Source organism: Myotis yumanensis, unplaced genomic scaffold (genome assembly GCF_028538775.1).
Source record: "Myotis yumanensis isolate MYYU_CA2020_CCGP unplaced genomic scaffold, mMyoYum1.0.hap1 SCAF_2, whole genome shotgun sequence".
Lineage (NCBI taxonomy): Eukaryota > Metazoa > Chordata > Mammalia > Chiroptera > Vespertilionidae > Myotis > Myotis yumanensis.
In genome coordinates this window covers 213934323-213950026 of record NW_027223753.1, presented here as the reverse complement: position 1 = coordinate 213950026, position 15704 = coordinate 213934323, and the positions used below count along the sequence as shown (strand labels likewise).

General features: G+C 51.7%; 1 protein-coding gene across 7 annotated transcripts in view; it reads left to right on the top strand.

Annotated features, from left to right (window-relative positions):
- Positions 1–15704, top strand: part of DOP1B (DOP1 leucine zipper like protein B) — a 65633-nt gene that overhangs the window by 16392 nt on the left and 33537 nt on the right. For 6 of the 7 annotated variants that reach the window (XR_011470347.1, XM_070407218.1, XM_070407220.1 and 3 more), the window contains 11 exons: positions 1670–1859; positions 3647–3745; positions 4032–4155; positions 5602–5711; positions 5937–6051; positions 7098–7218; positions 8461–8580; positions 10023–10125; positions 10844–11035; positions 12393–13074; positions 14533–14804. Coding sequence is in view for 6 of the 7 variants with exons in the window: in XM_070407218.1 (XP_070263319.1) it covers positions 1670–1859; positions 3647–3745; positions 4032–4155; positions 5602–5711; positions 5937–6051; positions 7098–7218; positions 8461–8580; positions 10023–10125; positions 10844–11035; positions 12393–13074; positions 14533–14804 (2128 nt within the window). In the remaining variant the exon portion in view is untranslated. Of the gene's footprint in view, positions 1–1669; positions 1860–3646; positions 3746–4031; positions 4156–5601; positions 5712–5936; positions 6052–7097; positions 7219–7314; positions 7486–8460; positions 8581–10022; positions 10126–10843; positions 11036–12392; positions 13075–14532; positions 14805–15704 lie in introns of those variants that run through there. The other variant, XM_070407221.1, reaches the window with a different exon arrangement.

Genomic DNA, 15704 nt, shown 5'->3' with positions numbered 1-15704 from the left:
ATGAATAGAGCAGTCAGCCTCTGCTCATGTGATCGCTTTCAGGGCCCACGTGCAGCCCGACCGGGAGGCCTAGAAACCTCTGGCTGCAACAGTTGTCATGTGATTACACACCCACCACTCATTCCACGCCAGTCCCTACTCACCCCACCTTTGCCTTGGTGTTGGGGCTGCCCTGGCGAGGGGCGGGGGCGGGGCGTGCAGGGGTGGAATCAAGGAATCGATACAGGGTCTGCTAGCCAAGGGAACCAAGTGATCAACGACGTGAGGGCGGGTGCTAGTGCCCAAGGGTGATTTGAGTCACCAGGATCAGTGTGGGATTTGACAGCCCACCAGGAATGTAGCCTGACCGTTTCCAGCTGTCACATGGAGTGGGCGGGTGCAGCTCTCCGTTCTGGGGGAGAATCACGTGTACTGTGGGTGGGGTCACTTGGATCCGCTGCCTTAGGAGGCAGTCTGGCTCCCTGCCATTTCAAAGCCTGACCATCATGCCCGGTGGCTGCCCATGGTGAGGTGAAAGGTCAAGGTGACAGAGGGGTCAGCGAGAGGACCTTTACCAGACTCTGTCTCTTGATTCCTAGACCCCAGGCTCTTCCTAGAGGTTCTGGCTCATTCATGTTGACCAACCAGGTGAATGTATGTCTATGTGTGTGCAAGTGCTTTTTCCATTATCTGACATAGGAACACCAGTTCCCAAAATGGCCTGCATTTAAAAGTCTGTCAGAGTGAATGATAGAAGGGTGTCAATAGTTGGGGTGTTTCTGTGTGTTCACTATTTTTTCCTAACACTGTGGTTTCTTGACATTGAACCCAGAGCGAGTAAAGCTGCATGGGTCACTGGGTAGATGGGCTGGGACAGGGAGCCAGGCCCAGTGTCTGCAGCCCCCGGAGTTCAGTGCCAGCTCTCTGAGGGAGATGCTGGGCGCAGGTTCTAGAATCTCTGACCGGACGTCTGGGTACAGTAATTGAGGCGATCGCACAAGATGTTTTTATCACTGTATCCCGTCTGTTTGAGAAAGTTTGGCAGCTTTTTCTTCAGCGTTCTCCGGAATTGAGCCGACACCACCAGCAAGCACTGTGCACGGACGTGAGCGGGGTGTGGTGGGTCACGGTGTCATGTTGGCGGAAATGCAAGGGCTCAGGCAGGCGGGTGACCCACCGTGTCGTGTTGCTGGTTTGTGCTGGTTAGAGAACCGGAGGAATGGGAGTTTGGGCCAGTGTTAGGCCGTAGTGTTCACGCTGGCTTTCTAACCCCCGATGCCTGCACACTGCTCCTGGCCAGATTCCTTTGTTAAGATCCTGTGCAGTAGCTGCATAGCTGCGGTGACCTAGTGCTGCGGTGACCTTGACCTGGTGTTGCAATGACCTTGGCCCTGGTGCTGCGGTGACCTGGGTGCTGCAGTGACCTTGACCCTGGTGCTGCAGTGACCTGGGTGCTGTGGCAACATGGCCTGTCATGCTGCCTGTAGGCCAGGAAGCTGTATCTCCCAGGAAGTGTGTGTTTTAGCAGTGACAGTGGCAGGTGAACAAACACAGAAAGACGAGAGAGCAGCAGCTCAGAATAGTGATTTCCATGGCCAGGGAGAGCGAGCCGGGCTCTTCCTGGCGCAGCACAGTGAGACGTGGGCACGTGGGGAAGGAGCCCTGAAACTCTGTGATCTCTTGTCCACAGAACAGACGCTCTGCTCCTGCGACTGTCCCTGGTGGTCGGCAAAGAGGTGTTCTATGCTGCCCTCTGGGGGAGTGTGCTGGCCAGCCCGGCCATCCGCCTGCCCGCCTCGCTCTTTGTGGTGGGCCACATCAGCAGGGACTCGCCGGGCAAGGAGCAGAAGCACATGCTGGGGACGGATCACCAGCTCACGGTGGGTGCTGGCTTCTCCCTGAGGGTGGTGGCCGCTGGGCACGCAGTCCCGGGCTGTCACTGGGGCCACAGAGGGACGTCAGTGGAGTCCGAGTGTGTATAAGGATGAGCAGCTGAGCCAGACGAGGTGGGGGTGTCCTCAGGTGCAAGGAACCCCAGGATGGCGGTGCTTGTTTTTAACACATGCATTGCAGTGTGTATATTCAGACGCGTGTTGCTCTTAGGCGAGGGGCCCTGCAGGAGGCCCTGCTCTTCAGTAGATTGTTAGCGGTGAAGTTCCCGAGAGCCTTGCACAGACTCTGCCGCTTTATAAAACCCTGCTCGCTCCTCTGCCTGCGTCCCACTGCCCGCTGCCCACTGCCCACCGGGAGGCTCCTCCTCTGGCCACCGCCTGGGTCCCACCCCAGCCACATCTCTGGCTGCTCTCTAACCTAGACTGTGGGGGTTCCTCTGGTGCCCATCCCCTCCCCTTCGAGGACAGCTCTCTTCCCTGGCTGGGACATGCCTTCTCGTGACCTTAAAACACAGGAACTTCCCAGGGCTTGGCCTCTTCCCAAACGCACCTGAGTGTTTAATGGCCTGCTGTCTAGCGCCACCTAGTGGTGCCTCCACGCTTGGAACTGAAAAACGTTGGAAATGGAATTCAGCTGTGAGAAAGGCAGCACCTTGGTGTGACTGACTTACCGAGTCCCTTCCTCTTTGCAGCCTGGGGATAATAGGTCTTCCTCACGGGCCCTCTGAGGGTTCAGTGAAGAGACTGGTGACACGCTCTGCACTGTGCTTAGCACCCAGAGAGCCTCATAAATACGTCCGGTCTCTCCTGCCCATTGGTACCACTTCTGTCTGTCTCTCTCCATGTTCGCGGTCCTGCTCCAACTTCCGCAGTCTTGCTTCCGGACCACAGCATAACTTCTAACTGGTGTTTCTCCTTCCCATTCCCTACCCTTCCCCTCCCTTTCCATCACTAAGAGGTTTGCTTAGCTTTGCTCATGTCTACACTGTGTGAAAAATATCTGGCTTCTGTTGCCTAAAGTCTAAACTCTAGAGTGTTCTTAACAGTCTGCTCCCAACCCACCAAATACCTCACTCTCCCCTTCCGGCACCCCCACTCCCAGAGCCACCACCCCGCCCGGCCTGGAAACTGGGTGGGATGCTGTGTTTGCTCCCGGGGTCCCCTCCTGCACTCGCTGCCCGCCCCTCTTCTCCAGGGGTCTCCATGGAAATGCTTCCTGTCCTGGGAGCTTCCGTGAGCTTTCCCACAAAGCTTCCTGGTTTTTCCAGAATAAAGGTCTCTCCCCCTCTTCTGCTGAATTCTCCTAGCTTTTTATTGACAGTTGTCTTATACTCTGATCATCCACTCTGCAACTATGCTATACCTTCTGTGCTCAGAAAAGACGCTCAGAACAGGTACTGAATGGGTGTGGAGTCCATTGGACACAATGTCGTTGGAGTTTGAGTTGAGCCAAAAGTGTCTGTTGGAACCTAAACATTCCTTTCTGGAATCATAGAATTCGAGGTCTCAGAACCTGACCATGGATCCAAAGCCCTCTGGCTCTGAGACGAGCAGGCGAGGGCTGCAGTTGACCGGCCTCCCGACCTCACAGCCCCCAGCGTCTAGAGCTTGAACCCAGGCTTCCCATGTCTACACCTGTTGTTCTGCCCCTCATGCTTTAACAGGGCAGCTTCGAGTTCCCGGGAAAGTTACTTTCCTTTCTGTGGCCAAAGAGTAGCCTGCAACTGACAATAAACATCCTGGGAACGAAACGCCTGTGTCTGTGTCGTTTGTAGGTGAAGGCTTTGTGCGCGTCACTGCTGGACTCCAATGTTCTGGTGCAAAGAAATACTCTGGAAATCGTTCTCTTCTTCTTCCCGCTGTACACCTGTCTGGTGAGTCAGTGTCATGAGGGAGGGGTCCCTGGTATTTCCGAGGAGGCGGTGAGCGGGGTCGACCTCAGTGTTGGTCTCGGAAGGTGAGCAGCTGCTCCGTGATCGCCATTGGCTCTCAGCCTCTGAAAGGTCCTTGTTCACATTTGTGAGGATGCTGATCACGTAGCAGCTGCTGTCCCCGGGCTCCTGGAGAACTGCCTTTTTGGAGGAAGCTCTGGAGACCAGTGAGGAAGGGCCGCGTGCCAGGAGGTCAGTCACTGACCTGACCGTCTCCCTGTCCTGCTAGGATTCCGAGGAGAGAGCCATCCCCCTGCTCAGACCCGATGTCGTGCGCGTCTTGGCCGCCGCCGCCCAGACCCTGCTGCGGAGAGACATGTCTCTAAACAGACGGCTGTACGCGTGGCTGCTAGGTACTGCGACGCACACAGCAACCGGAAGTACAGGGAAACCTCCCGGGCGGCCTCCCGTGCGGAGACATAACCCGCTGCCTGTGGCCCTGGTCGCCTGGGTCCTGCCGTCCCCACCGCACTCTGCCTGGTTGGCAGCTATTACTTTAAAAACAGGGAGATAACACATGAGATTTTAAAAATGCGAACCGAATTCCACTTTAAAAAGCTTGGGACACCACGAAAACTGCTGCTAAACCTTATCCAAGTAGAGGCCAGTTGCTATGGAGAAGTTCCTCAGGGCGAGGCTATGAGAAAACCCACAGACGTGGACTGCGTGTGAAAGGCGGTTCCGCGCAGATGGGAGTGCGTGTGGCCTGAGATGTTCGGGAGACGCCTGGATAGCAGAGCGCGTGCGCACCCAGGGCGGTGCTGCTGTGCCTCGCAGCCTGTGAGCTGTAGGAAAGGAGCCCTTGACTGTTGCCGGCAGTTCACAGGGATGGGCTCCAGGAAGTCACAGGCTGAGACTCTCATAATTTTAAAGACTTCATTTTTCTTGAGCAGTTTTAGGCTCCCAGCAAAATTAGGAGGAAGGGACAGAGGCTTCCCATACACCCCCTGTTCCCACCCAGGCACCACCTCCCCATCGTCAGCGTGCCCCCAGGGAGGTACATCTGTCACCGTTGATGAGCCTTTGGTGGCATGTGTCATCTCCCAGAGTCCGTAGCACCCATTAGGGCTCGATTTTGGTGTAGTACATGCGGTGGGTTTGGACAAATATCTGATGACATGTATCCACCAACATGGTATCATACAGAGTAGTTATTAACCCCCAACACATAGACCTTACCACACCACAGTCAGAAAGCCTGACCCTTCCTTCCCTCCCCCCTGGTTGTGAAAGTCTCAGAAGTCATTGCGTGGAAGCTTGTGAAGGATTTCACTGTGAATCTTTAAGCATTTTTATCAAAAGGATGGTTTTGTTCAGTGCATCCCTCCCTCTAGTGAGGCTGGTCCTGCTGTGTCCTGCCGCAGCCCCAGGAGCCTCAGGTTCTTTGATTATCCCGCGAGGACGCTGCTCCTCGCTCTGCGGACCTCCCAGACCTGCCCAGGGTTCAGAAGGACACACAGATGAGAATGCCTTGATGTCACGTGATGCTGTCCAAATAAACACTGGTTTTAAAAAATGATACTTACTCCATTAGACCCTGGTAATCACTCCTGTCAAACACAATTGGGCTGAATTCGTGGGACAAATCGAATTGATGCCCATTGAGATGTAATTCTGTCTGTCCGACCCTTAGCTCTCCACCGTCGGGAGGGCGGTCGTGTGCCTTGTCTTGGGGATCTGGTTTGTGTCCTGTCGGAGGAATTTTATCTTTAGAAATATCGTAGCATGAGACCTTTGCACATGCTGATGCTCTTTGTGTGCAGATCTCTTCACAGCTCATGACGCTTGTTTCTTCACAGGTTCAGACATCAAAGGAAATACCGTCATGCCAGAATCCAAAACCTCAAGTTCTTACCAAGACCAGTCCTCATATTTTTTTGAAAAATATTCCAAGGACCTTCTAGTTGAGGTAAAGGAGCATTTCTGGGAAGTCGACCCCCATTCCTGATCATGCGCTTCAGAATATTTCTCTGCGGGACCTCAGAGTAGGCGTCGGGCATGTTGCTGGCACCCGGTCGGGAGCATTTGTGTCCTCGGTGCTGCACACCCGGTTTCCTTTCTGTCCCAGAGAACCGCCAGTCATGTCCTGCGCCACGGTATACAGTATCCTCACATGTGGCTTTAAAAAACACAGGGTCTGGCTGAGCTGCTGCACCAGGAGTTCTCAGACACGGATGCAGAGGAACGCCACGCCGCGTACCTGAGGCCCTTCCGCATCCTCACCAGCCTGCTGGACAAGCCGGAAATAGGTACTGTTAGAAACGGGAATTAAACACGGCGAGAGGAAGTCAGCACTCCCTTCAAATAGAAGTTAACCTTTGGAATTTCAGAATCTTGAAGTACGTTACTCGTGTTATGGGGTTCCGGTATCCTGTCTGGGCACCACTTAAAAGCTTCACACGGAGGTTTGAACATTTGTGTCAGGAAGAGCCTTTGAGCTCCTGTTTGCTTGGCCGCGTGGGTGCCTGCCGAGCACTCAGTTTCGACTTTGTAAGAACACGTCTTCATCAAACGTCAGACTTCAGATGAGCTTCGGTTTTATTTTCAAGAAAGGGGCTGGCCAGCAGGGCTCAGTGGTTGAGCATCGACCTATGAACCACGAGGTCAGGGTTCTTTTCCAGTCAGGGCACATGACTGGGTTGCGCGCTCGATCCCCAGTAGGGCACATGCAGGAGGCAGCCCATCAATGATTCTCTCAATTGGTATTTCTCTCTCTTCCTCTCCTTCTCTGAAATCAATTAAAAAAAATGTTTTTTTTTTTAAATAAAACATTGCGCATACTTAACCAATGTCACCAAATAAATTCAGTAAAAATTTTTAAAAATACAAGAGAGCTCAGGACAAGGAAAACAAAACAAAACATTATGCATGCACCCTACTCCACCCAGCAGAATCTGGCTTGATGTTACCTGAACTCCGCCTCCGTCCTCTTACCTGTAATCAGGACATCAACTTAGCACCTGGTCATGCGGCTGCTGTGAGGATTCAATAAGTTAATAGACGTAAAAGGCTTAGAGCAGTGTCCAGCACGCAGTAAGCTCTACAAAAATATTGGCCATTTTCAGGGGTGCTCATCCCCAGCTAACGCTGTCATTGCTACACTTTAAGTTTCTGAGCATTTTAGACGGTATAAATCATCTGTATGTAGAATTACTCTGTACCAAGCATGTCAGACTCACGGCCGAGCCGCATGCCACGAGTTTGACATGCTTGCTCTGTACGTTTCATGTGTGTCATTTACTGACTTACAAATGGGTTGTTAACCTTTCTCTGGCCATTTTCCTTTTCATTGCAGGGCCTCAGGTGGTTGGGGATTTGTTCCTCGAAGTCATCCGGGCCTTTTATTCCTACTGCAGAGACGCGCTGGGCTCCGAGCTCCAGCTTAGCTACACGCAGAGCGGGAGTCTGCTGACCAGGTCTGGGCTGGGCCTCCTACTTCACCCTCCTCCTCCCTCCCAAATGCCATGATTTCACTTCTGTTGTTTACCATACATTGTGCACATCTGGGACAGGAGACGCAGCCTGGGTCATCGAAACGATGAGTCGGTCCATGTGAAGTGACTGACCTGAATTCGGGAGGAGTCTAAAGGGGGTTTCATCTTGTCCCTGCCCGAGCCTGGGAAGCACAGACCGTATTTATTGGTCAAGTATGAAGAGCGGTCAATGGAGGCAGGCGAATCTAGGTGACCCAGCAGTGACTTACAGGGGGGAGGCTGATAAGGGGAGGCCATGAAGGGGAGCAGGGGACATGAGTCTCCAGGAGATGAGGAGTTTTGGGGGTCAAGGTACGGGCTTCCCAGGCTACGTGCTCCAGGACCCTGAGGGCGGGGAGAGGGGAGGATTTGGGAGACAGCAGACATGTTGACCTGAAGTGTCTAGTTATCTATCAGCCCTATGTTCTGTTTTTCTTCTTTTTTTTCTTCTGTTTTTGTTCTTTTTAAGATAATTCAACCTCTTGTTACTTTATTCTTGATATAATTTCCTTCTGCCTGAATTGGCACTGGGTATATTGAAAATTTAAATCGATTGGAAGATTTTTCTGGTTTTTTAATTGTCAGTGTACCAAGAATTTTTAGCATTTGCTTTATTTTTCCCCGAGTAGTTTATTGTTTTTCTGAATATGAAAACGGTACATGCCCATTGTAGAATATAACAGTACTCAAAGATATCGAACCGTGATCTCCTGGTTCCTAGGCCAATGATCAACCACTGAGGTGCTTTTCAGTATTTTTAATGACCTTGCAGTGTATCCCGTGTGCAAATCTTTGTGTGGGGTAAATCCCTAGAGTCAATTTCTGAGTCAGAAGATGCACATGTAAGTGTCAGCCAGATGTCCCCCCTGTGTGATTGTGCCATGTTATTTCAACAGTAGAGTGTCTAATTGCCTACAGTGGGACTAAAACTGCTTTTCTACATCCCTTTTTTTTTTTTTTTTTACGAAAGCTCTTAAGCTTGTTTCTAAGAGAATGTGCCGACATAGTGAGTGTTTAGGGTGGCATTGTACATGCTCTTTCCTATAGAAGAACAGTGAGTAGCATTTATCTTAAACCATGTTTGTCAGTCTCTAGAAATAAGTTGTGAATGCTAAAGTGAATTTGTTTTCCAGACGTGGTGTTCTTGTCATAGATATATTTACAAGTATCCCTCTCCCTTTACAGTACGATAAAAGAAAACAGAAATGCCTCTGAGATTGTTAAAACGGTGAATTTGCTGATCGCTTCCCTCAGCACAGACTTTCTCTGGGACTACATGACGAGGTGTTTTGAGGATTGCTTTAGGTGAGTGTCCAGTTCAGGATAATGAGCATTCCGGAAGGAGCAGAGGGTTTCATGATTTCATAGCTGCTTATTGTGCTCATATTACATGTAATGGGCTGAAGTTGGATGGTTTCTGCTGAGTACACGATTGGAAAGAATTCACTTAAGATTATAATAGAATAAAAGGCATTGCCATTAAGAAGGTTCCCTGCGCCCTGACCAGTTTGGCTCAGTGGATAGAGCGTTGGCCTGCGGACTCAAGGGTCCCAGGTTCGATTCCGGTCAAGGGCGTGTACCTTGGTTGCAGGCACATCCCCAGTGGGGAGTGTGCAGGAGGCAGCTGATCGATGTTTCTCTCTCATCGATGTTTCTAACTCTCTATCCCTCTCCCTTCCTCTCTATAAAAAATCAATAAAATATATTAAAAAACAAAAAAAAAGAAGAAGAAGGTTCCCTTCATCTTTGCCACACAATTCTGGAGCCTCTTCATTTATTAAAGTCGAAGTATAGAAACCCCCCTCAATCCTCCCTCCCGCCCCCCGTGCATTTCCTAGTTGCTCTGATAAATCCGCTTTCCTCGCACAGCCCTCTGGAGGCTTAATCTGTGAAGGAAGTTTGACTTTGTGGCTCTGTGACTGGACTCAGTGTTTGAACATCAGTCTCCTTAAGTCCCTACTGAAATCAGTGTCTAACTGGTCAGATAAAATCATTCATTTTTCAGCTACTGTAGTCAGCTTCATGTCACTCTGAATCTGGTGAATTACACCAGCTCAGAATCTCGGGTGGTGGTGACCTCCGGGGAGTAGCGAGTGGACAGGTGTCCAGCCTGCGCCGGGCTCTAGCCAGGCTCCTCCCCTGGAGCAGGCCTTTGGGCTGGGCTGGGAGCCTGGAATGGTTGCTGTTGACAGCGTCCCAGATCTCTGGGTGTGGATCCCATGTGGGTAGGAACCACCCTTATCCGAACTGATGACACTCACATCAACATGAACCCATTTTGGAGACAAGCAGATTCAAGACACTTATTTATTTTTATTTTTTATTGTTAATCCTCACCCAAGGATATTTTTTTATTGATTTTTGGAGAGAGTGGAAGGGAGGGGGAGAGACATCGATGTGAGAGAGAAGACACATCGATTGGTTGCCTCCTGCGTGTGCCCTGATCAGGGTCGAGGATCGAGCCTGCACCCGAGGTATATGACCTTGACCAGAATCAACCCCAGGACCCTTCAGTTCAAGGGCTGATGCTCTATCCACTGACCCAAACCAGCTAGGGCTCAAGACTCTTCTCGATACTTCTCTGTGTTAGGAAGTTTTAGGCACCAAAGCTTAAGGATTGGCACTATAGAAACTACATTTCATTATGTTTGAAATAGAATAAGTAGTTTTATTGAAAATAAGAGAAATGTTTGAAATTGTTGTAGGAGAAAGACTTGATCTGTTTTTCTCTCCTGGGACTTTCGTAGACCAGCGAAGCCGAGGCCCACTGTGGAGAAGAGCGTCAGCCCTGCCCCCACGGTCTCGGAGCTCTGCACCCTCCTCGTGTTCCTGCTGGACGTCATTCCCCTGGTAAGGCCTTTGCTGGGGAGGGATGGCTCAGCGCTTGCTGTTACATTTTTATTTTTATTTCTTACATTGATTTTTGGAGAGAGGAAGGGAGAGAAAGAGAAACATCGATGTAAGAGAAACATCGATCAGTTGCCTCCTGCACACACCCCGACCAGGGATCAAACCTGCCACCTGGGTATATGCCCTGACTGGGAGTAGAACCCGCCACCCTTTGTTGTAGGGGATGATGCTCCAACCACTGAGCCGCACCGGCCAGAGTTCTATGACATTTTCATTAGTCTTATTGGCCTGTTTAACAAACCTGCTACATTTTATGTCTTATTTTAAAGGGGTTGTAATGTTGGAGCCAGCTTTAAGGGGGCTGAGCTGACGTCATGTAAGCGATGGTGAGCTGGGCGTCATGCTGTATTTAGTGGGAGTGAATGATTTCCTACTTAAACGTCTGTAGTTGGCCAGTTTCCCCAAGGAAGCTAGTTGCCTCGATGTCGAAATAAATGTGGCAGTGGTTTCCTGCTAGAAAGGGGAAAGCCACTTGAAAGGAGGAGACCGAGTCCATGATTTGTCCAGACCAGAGAGAAACTTCGTTTTGTTTCCTGGTTTGGGAGTTAACATGAAGCTTCCTTATGCTCTAAAAAAAACGGAACTAAGAAGCGTCATGAGGTGCATTTTTTCCTTGACTTAAGCCAAACCACGTTCATTCCCCGTGTCTGCTTCCCAGGAACTGTACTCTGAGGTGCAGACCCAGTACCTCCCGCAGGTGCTCGCCTGCCTGGTGCAGCCTCTGGCCGAGAACGTGGAGGCTTTGAGCTTGCCCGAGCTCACGCTCGCCCTGAAGACGTGTTTCAAGGTGCTCAGCAAGGTCCAGATGCCGCCTTCCTACCTGGATGCAGAGGCCATGAGCGGAAACTCGGTACGTGCCAGAAGTGGCCAAAGTGGTCCTCTGAGTCGAAAGGAGCTTGCGCCTTCCTGGGAGCAGAAAGTAATTCAGGGTCGGTTAGCATAGGTGTGAGGACTGGACGATCTATAAGTAACATCTAAAATACGCTTCTCAAATCCTCACTCTGTGAAAGTTCTTAGCATGGATGGTAACCCCCTCCCCTTGCCCTCAGGATGAGCTGTGTGAGGGACTGGAGTCTCAGTCCACAGACCAGTTACCGACTGCTGCCTCGGTTGCAAAGTTAGTCCTTATTTTCCCCAAAAGTTATTGCAGATCATCACCTTAAACTGGCGCAGAGCCTCTGCTCTATCTGTTGGAGAAAAATGTTCTAAAAATGACTGAAGATATAAATTTAAGTATGTGCAGTCTACAAATTTCAGTCTTCCCTAGAAAGCACCATAGGTTATATGCTGAGGAATTTTAAACTTAATGTAGTATTACCTAAGTAACAGTATAAGAAAAGAGGTTGGTTCATTGAAGGTTGATGTTTCATTCTTCTGGAAAAGCCACACAAACACAGCAGGTCTTTGAACGGCATCATTTTGTTATAACAATGAGGTGCCATGGGAACTTGACTCCTGTTTATATCAGTTAGTCTCTGATAAATCGCTTTCTTTTTACGTCATTTTGTTTAAAGTTGCAAAATCTATTGACATTAAGTGAGGACTTACTATACACATACATATGTGTGGATATGTTTATATGTGTTATGTGTATGTGTGTATGAAAACTTTATTCTAGCTTTCTCTTCTTATTTTATTTCTTTATGTCTTTATTTTGCCCTCAGCCCAATTTCATCATTCATATTTTTAAATCTGTCAAACTGTTTTTAACTATGTTTTTTTAAAAATATATTTTATTGATTTTTTTTTTACAGAGAGGAAGGGAGAGGGATAGAGAGTTAGAAACATCGATGAGAGAGAAACATTGTCGGCTGCCTCCTGCACACCTCTTACTGGGGATGTGCCCGCAACCAAGGTACATGCCCTTGACCGGAATCAAATCTGGGACCCTTCAGTCCGCAGGCCGATGCTCTATCCACTGAGCCAAACCGGTTGGGGCATTAACTACGTTTTTTCTTTTAATGCTGAAGAATCTAAATAAATAACCCGGAGAGCATGGCGGTCTGTCTGCCCCTCCTGGGGCCGGCGCCTCTGCCCGGCCTGTGTGCCGTCTTCACTGTGTTATACACGGTGCACAGGGGTCCTCTTGGTGTAGAGAATTCTGATTTTAAAACCAGGAAGAGTACATTTACGGTTTGCCTGATTCGGCTGATAGTCGAACCCCCTGGTCTTACAAGATGCACATTATAAACTTCCATTTTTTGCAGAGTCCAGTAACAGGTGGAAACAGTGACCTAATTTTAGACACAAAGGCTGTAATCGCAGGTGATGAAGATGCTTCGTTTCCAGCCCTGAAGTCTGAGGACAGCGGGATCGGGCTCAGTGCGTCGTCGCCCGAGCTCTCGGAGCACCTGCGGGTCCCCAGAGTCTCCCCGGAAAGAGAAGACGTCTGGAAGACGGGCGGGAGTATGCAGAGGACGTTCTTTTGCCTCCAAGAGCTGATTGACAACTTTGCGCACAAGAACATCTTTGGGGTCCAGCTGACGGCGTCAGGAGAGGAAAGCAGGGCCGCGGAGCCCACAGGCCAGCGGGACGGGGGCGAGCCGCGGGGCCCAGAGCCCAGCCCTCGCGGCAGGAAGAACTCGTGGGACGCCAGGCCCATCAGCGTGCCCCAGTTTAAGCAGATGCTCTCAGACTGGTTCACAGTTCGAGGGTCTCCATTTAAGACCAAAAATGTGGAGCCGCCATCACCTTTGCCCAGCAGCCCTGGCCAGACAAAGGGAGACTGGGCTGTGAACCAGGTGGTCCCTGACCTGGGCGGCTCCAGCGAGGCCTGCAGGGAGGCCTTTGCCGCCGCCTGCCACCTGCTGCTGGACTGCGCCACCTTCCCCATCTACCTGTCTGAGGAGGAGACGGAGCGGCTCTGGGAGACGCTCTTCCAGCCCCCCGGTGAGCGGGTGGCCCGAGGTGGCCCCTCTTGGGGATCGTGGTACTTAGGCGGTTGATGTCTCAGAGGAGCAGGGATCATGTCCAGGGAGGAACTAGGCCACACTCGCTTCCTCCCGGAGTTTGTAATTAGTTGTCTGTGCAGGGCTGGAACATAAAAGGTGTTTGATGGCCAGTAGACTATTTCATGAGAGCTGGTGTTAAAGATTTATGCATTCGTCTGCAAGGGCCGCCACGAAAAAGTGCCACAAACAAGCAGCTTAAGCAACAGAAACGTGTTCTCTCCAGTCCTGAGGCCAGAGTCTGAGCTCCGGGTGTGGGCGGGGCCGTGCTGCCCCGGCGCTGGCGCTCTGGGGAAGGCCGTGCTCCCGTCTCCCCTCGCTTCTGCCGTGCTCGTTGTAGCTCCAGTCTCCACATCGTTCTCCCCGTGTGCCTGCCTGTGTTCAGGTCTCCCTTTTAAGGACACCTGTTTCATTGGGTTGGGGCCAGGCTGCTGTGATCCCACTGTACTAATTATATAATGGGTTAGGACTTCAATATCGAATATTTGGGGGCACAGTTCAACCCATAGCAGGCAGTGTCTGGGCTCAGGCGCCCTAACGAAATACCATGGACTGAGCAGCTTAAACACTGGAACTTGATCTTCTCACAGTTCTGGGGCTGGAAGTCCGAAATGAGGGTGTCAGCATAGTCGGTTCCTGGTGATGTCGCCCCCTGGTGACAGACAGCCACCGTCTCACTCGGGCTCACATCCTGGGGGGGCTCTGATGTCCCATCTGAAGGCCCTGAACTCAGGCCCTCATCCAAACCCAGGGACCTCCCAAGGCTCCACCTCCAGACCATCCCACCAGGGGCTGGGCCTCCACATGAGTCTGGACAGGTCTCACTCCGTCCACAGCGGGCAGAGAGTACTTTAAACAAAGGGGGTGGGGGAGAGGGATAGAGGGGAAGATGGGGAACAAAGAGTGACTAGGTGGTGGGAATGAATATAGGGCAGGGCTCTCTGTCTAAGTTATTACCTTAACTTCCGCACCCTTGGTCTCCTGGCGCCAGCCACCAGTGGCACAGACCTGGATGGAGAATTGGTCCCTCCATCTGTTTCTGCCCTTTTCAAGGCAATGCCATGTGCCCTGCCACCAGGAGAGCCCTGGGAAAACAACTTGAACCCAAACGTGTAAATTTTACTTCATGTAAATTAAGCAAGAATTTCACTGTATCTAAGTCTTTAAAAGAAAACAGACATTTTGAATCATCTCAAAGCCCTGAGGTTGAGGGCAAACAATTTGACAAGCGTGTGAAAGCAGGCGCGGTCTCTCACCCTCTGGCCTGAGTGCTGCTTGCAGCCAGGTCACCACCGGAGGCCAGGAGGCCTCCCGATCGCAGGGTGTTAGAGGCTGTGCGTCCGAGCACCGTTCTCGGGTGCTTTTGCTTGTTCCCACCCTGTGGTTGGCTTCCTTCCAGGGGCCGGCGAGTCCAGTTTTCCCGCGTGGCTGAGATCCCTCATGACCATTTGCTGCTGTGGGACCGACTGCTACCTCCAGAACGTGGCCATCTCCACGCTGCTGGAAGTGATAAACCACTCCCAGTCCCTCGCTCTTGTCATCGAGGACAAGATGAGGCGCTATAAAAGCTCTGGGTACAGCCCGTTTTTCGGCAAGCTGCAGATGGTGACGGTGCCTCCCATCGCGCCAGGAATCCTGAAGGTCATCGCCGAGAAAACGGACTTCTATCAGGTATTTCCCGCCAGAGAGCGGTGGGCGGTCCTGGGTCCTCCTCTCGGACCATGTGCAGAAAGCTGTCCCCAGGGCTGTGGCCGCTCTGGTGACACCAGATTAGGACTGTGCCCGCCGTGGGCTCCTGGCACAGGGTCTGGCCCTGGAGTGAGTTTCCAGTACCAGCAGTTTAGCTGTAACTTGATCATGGGAAACCACACTCCCGTAGGTCAGAAATAAGTCCTGGGCAAGGCACTGAGCGGGGCAGTGGCCAGTGTGCTCTGTGCAGAGAAGATGGCTTTGTCACTTGGAAACAGATGGACCAAAAACGTTCTTTTCTCTGAGTTGTCCCTAAAACACCATAATCTAGGAGACGTCCTCTCCATGACCTGGAAGAATGCCTTCAGATAGCCTCCTCCCGGAAGTGGGGACCCACCTGCTTTGGAGCCGCACCCCATTGGGGCGGGTGCTCCCTGGACTCGGGGAGGAGCTGCAGCTGGCCCCTGGCCCCGCTTGTGTACGGAGCTGAGGTCAGGGCTGGGAGACGGAGGACTCACGTGGGATGCAATTTGGGTCCTGGCAGTGAGCCAGGCATCAGCCGCGGCTCTGTCCGCAGCAGTGGGAACAGGCAGGTTTGTGGCAGTGAAGCCGAAAGCCGATCAGAGCGCACCCTGGGTGGGGGGTGCTGGGTGGCCCTCACAGCGGTGGCCGAGGGCGTGTCTCTGGAGCCCCAGCGCCGGCGCCGGGCAGGCTTGGTTTGTGCTCATTGACCTGTAGGTGCATGCCTCCGGCTGACCCCTCTCGGAAGCTGAGGGTCTCAGCTGGTGGCAAGCTCCACGTGTGGCCTGCATCGTGGCCTGTGCAGGATGCCTTCTGCTGGGCTTCCTGGTTGGATTTGTTTTGTTCATTGACGATGTTTCT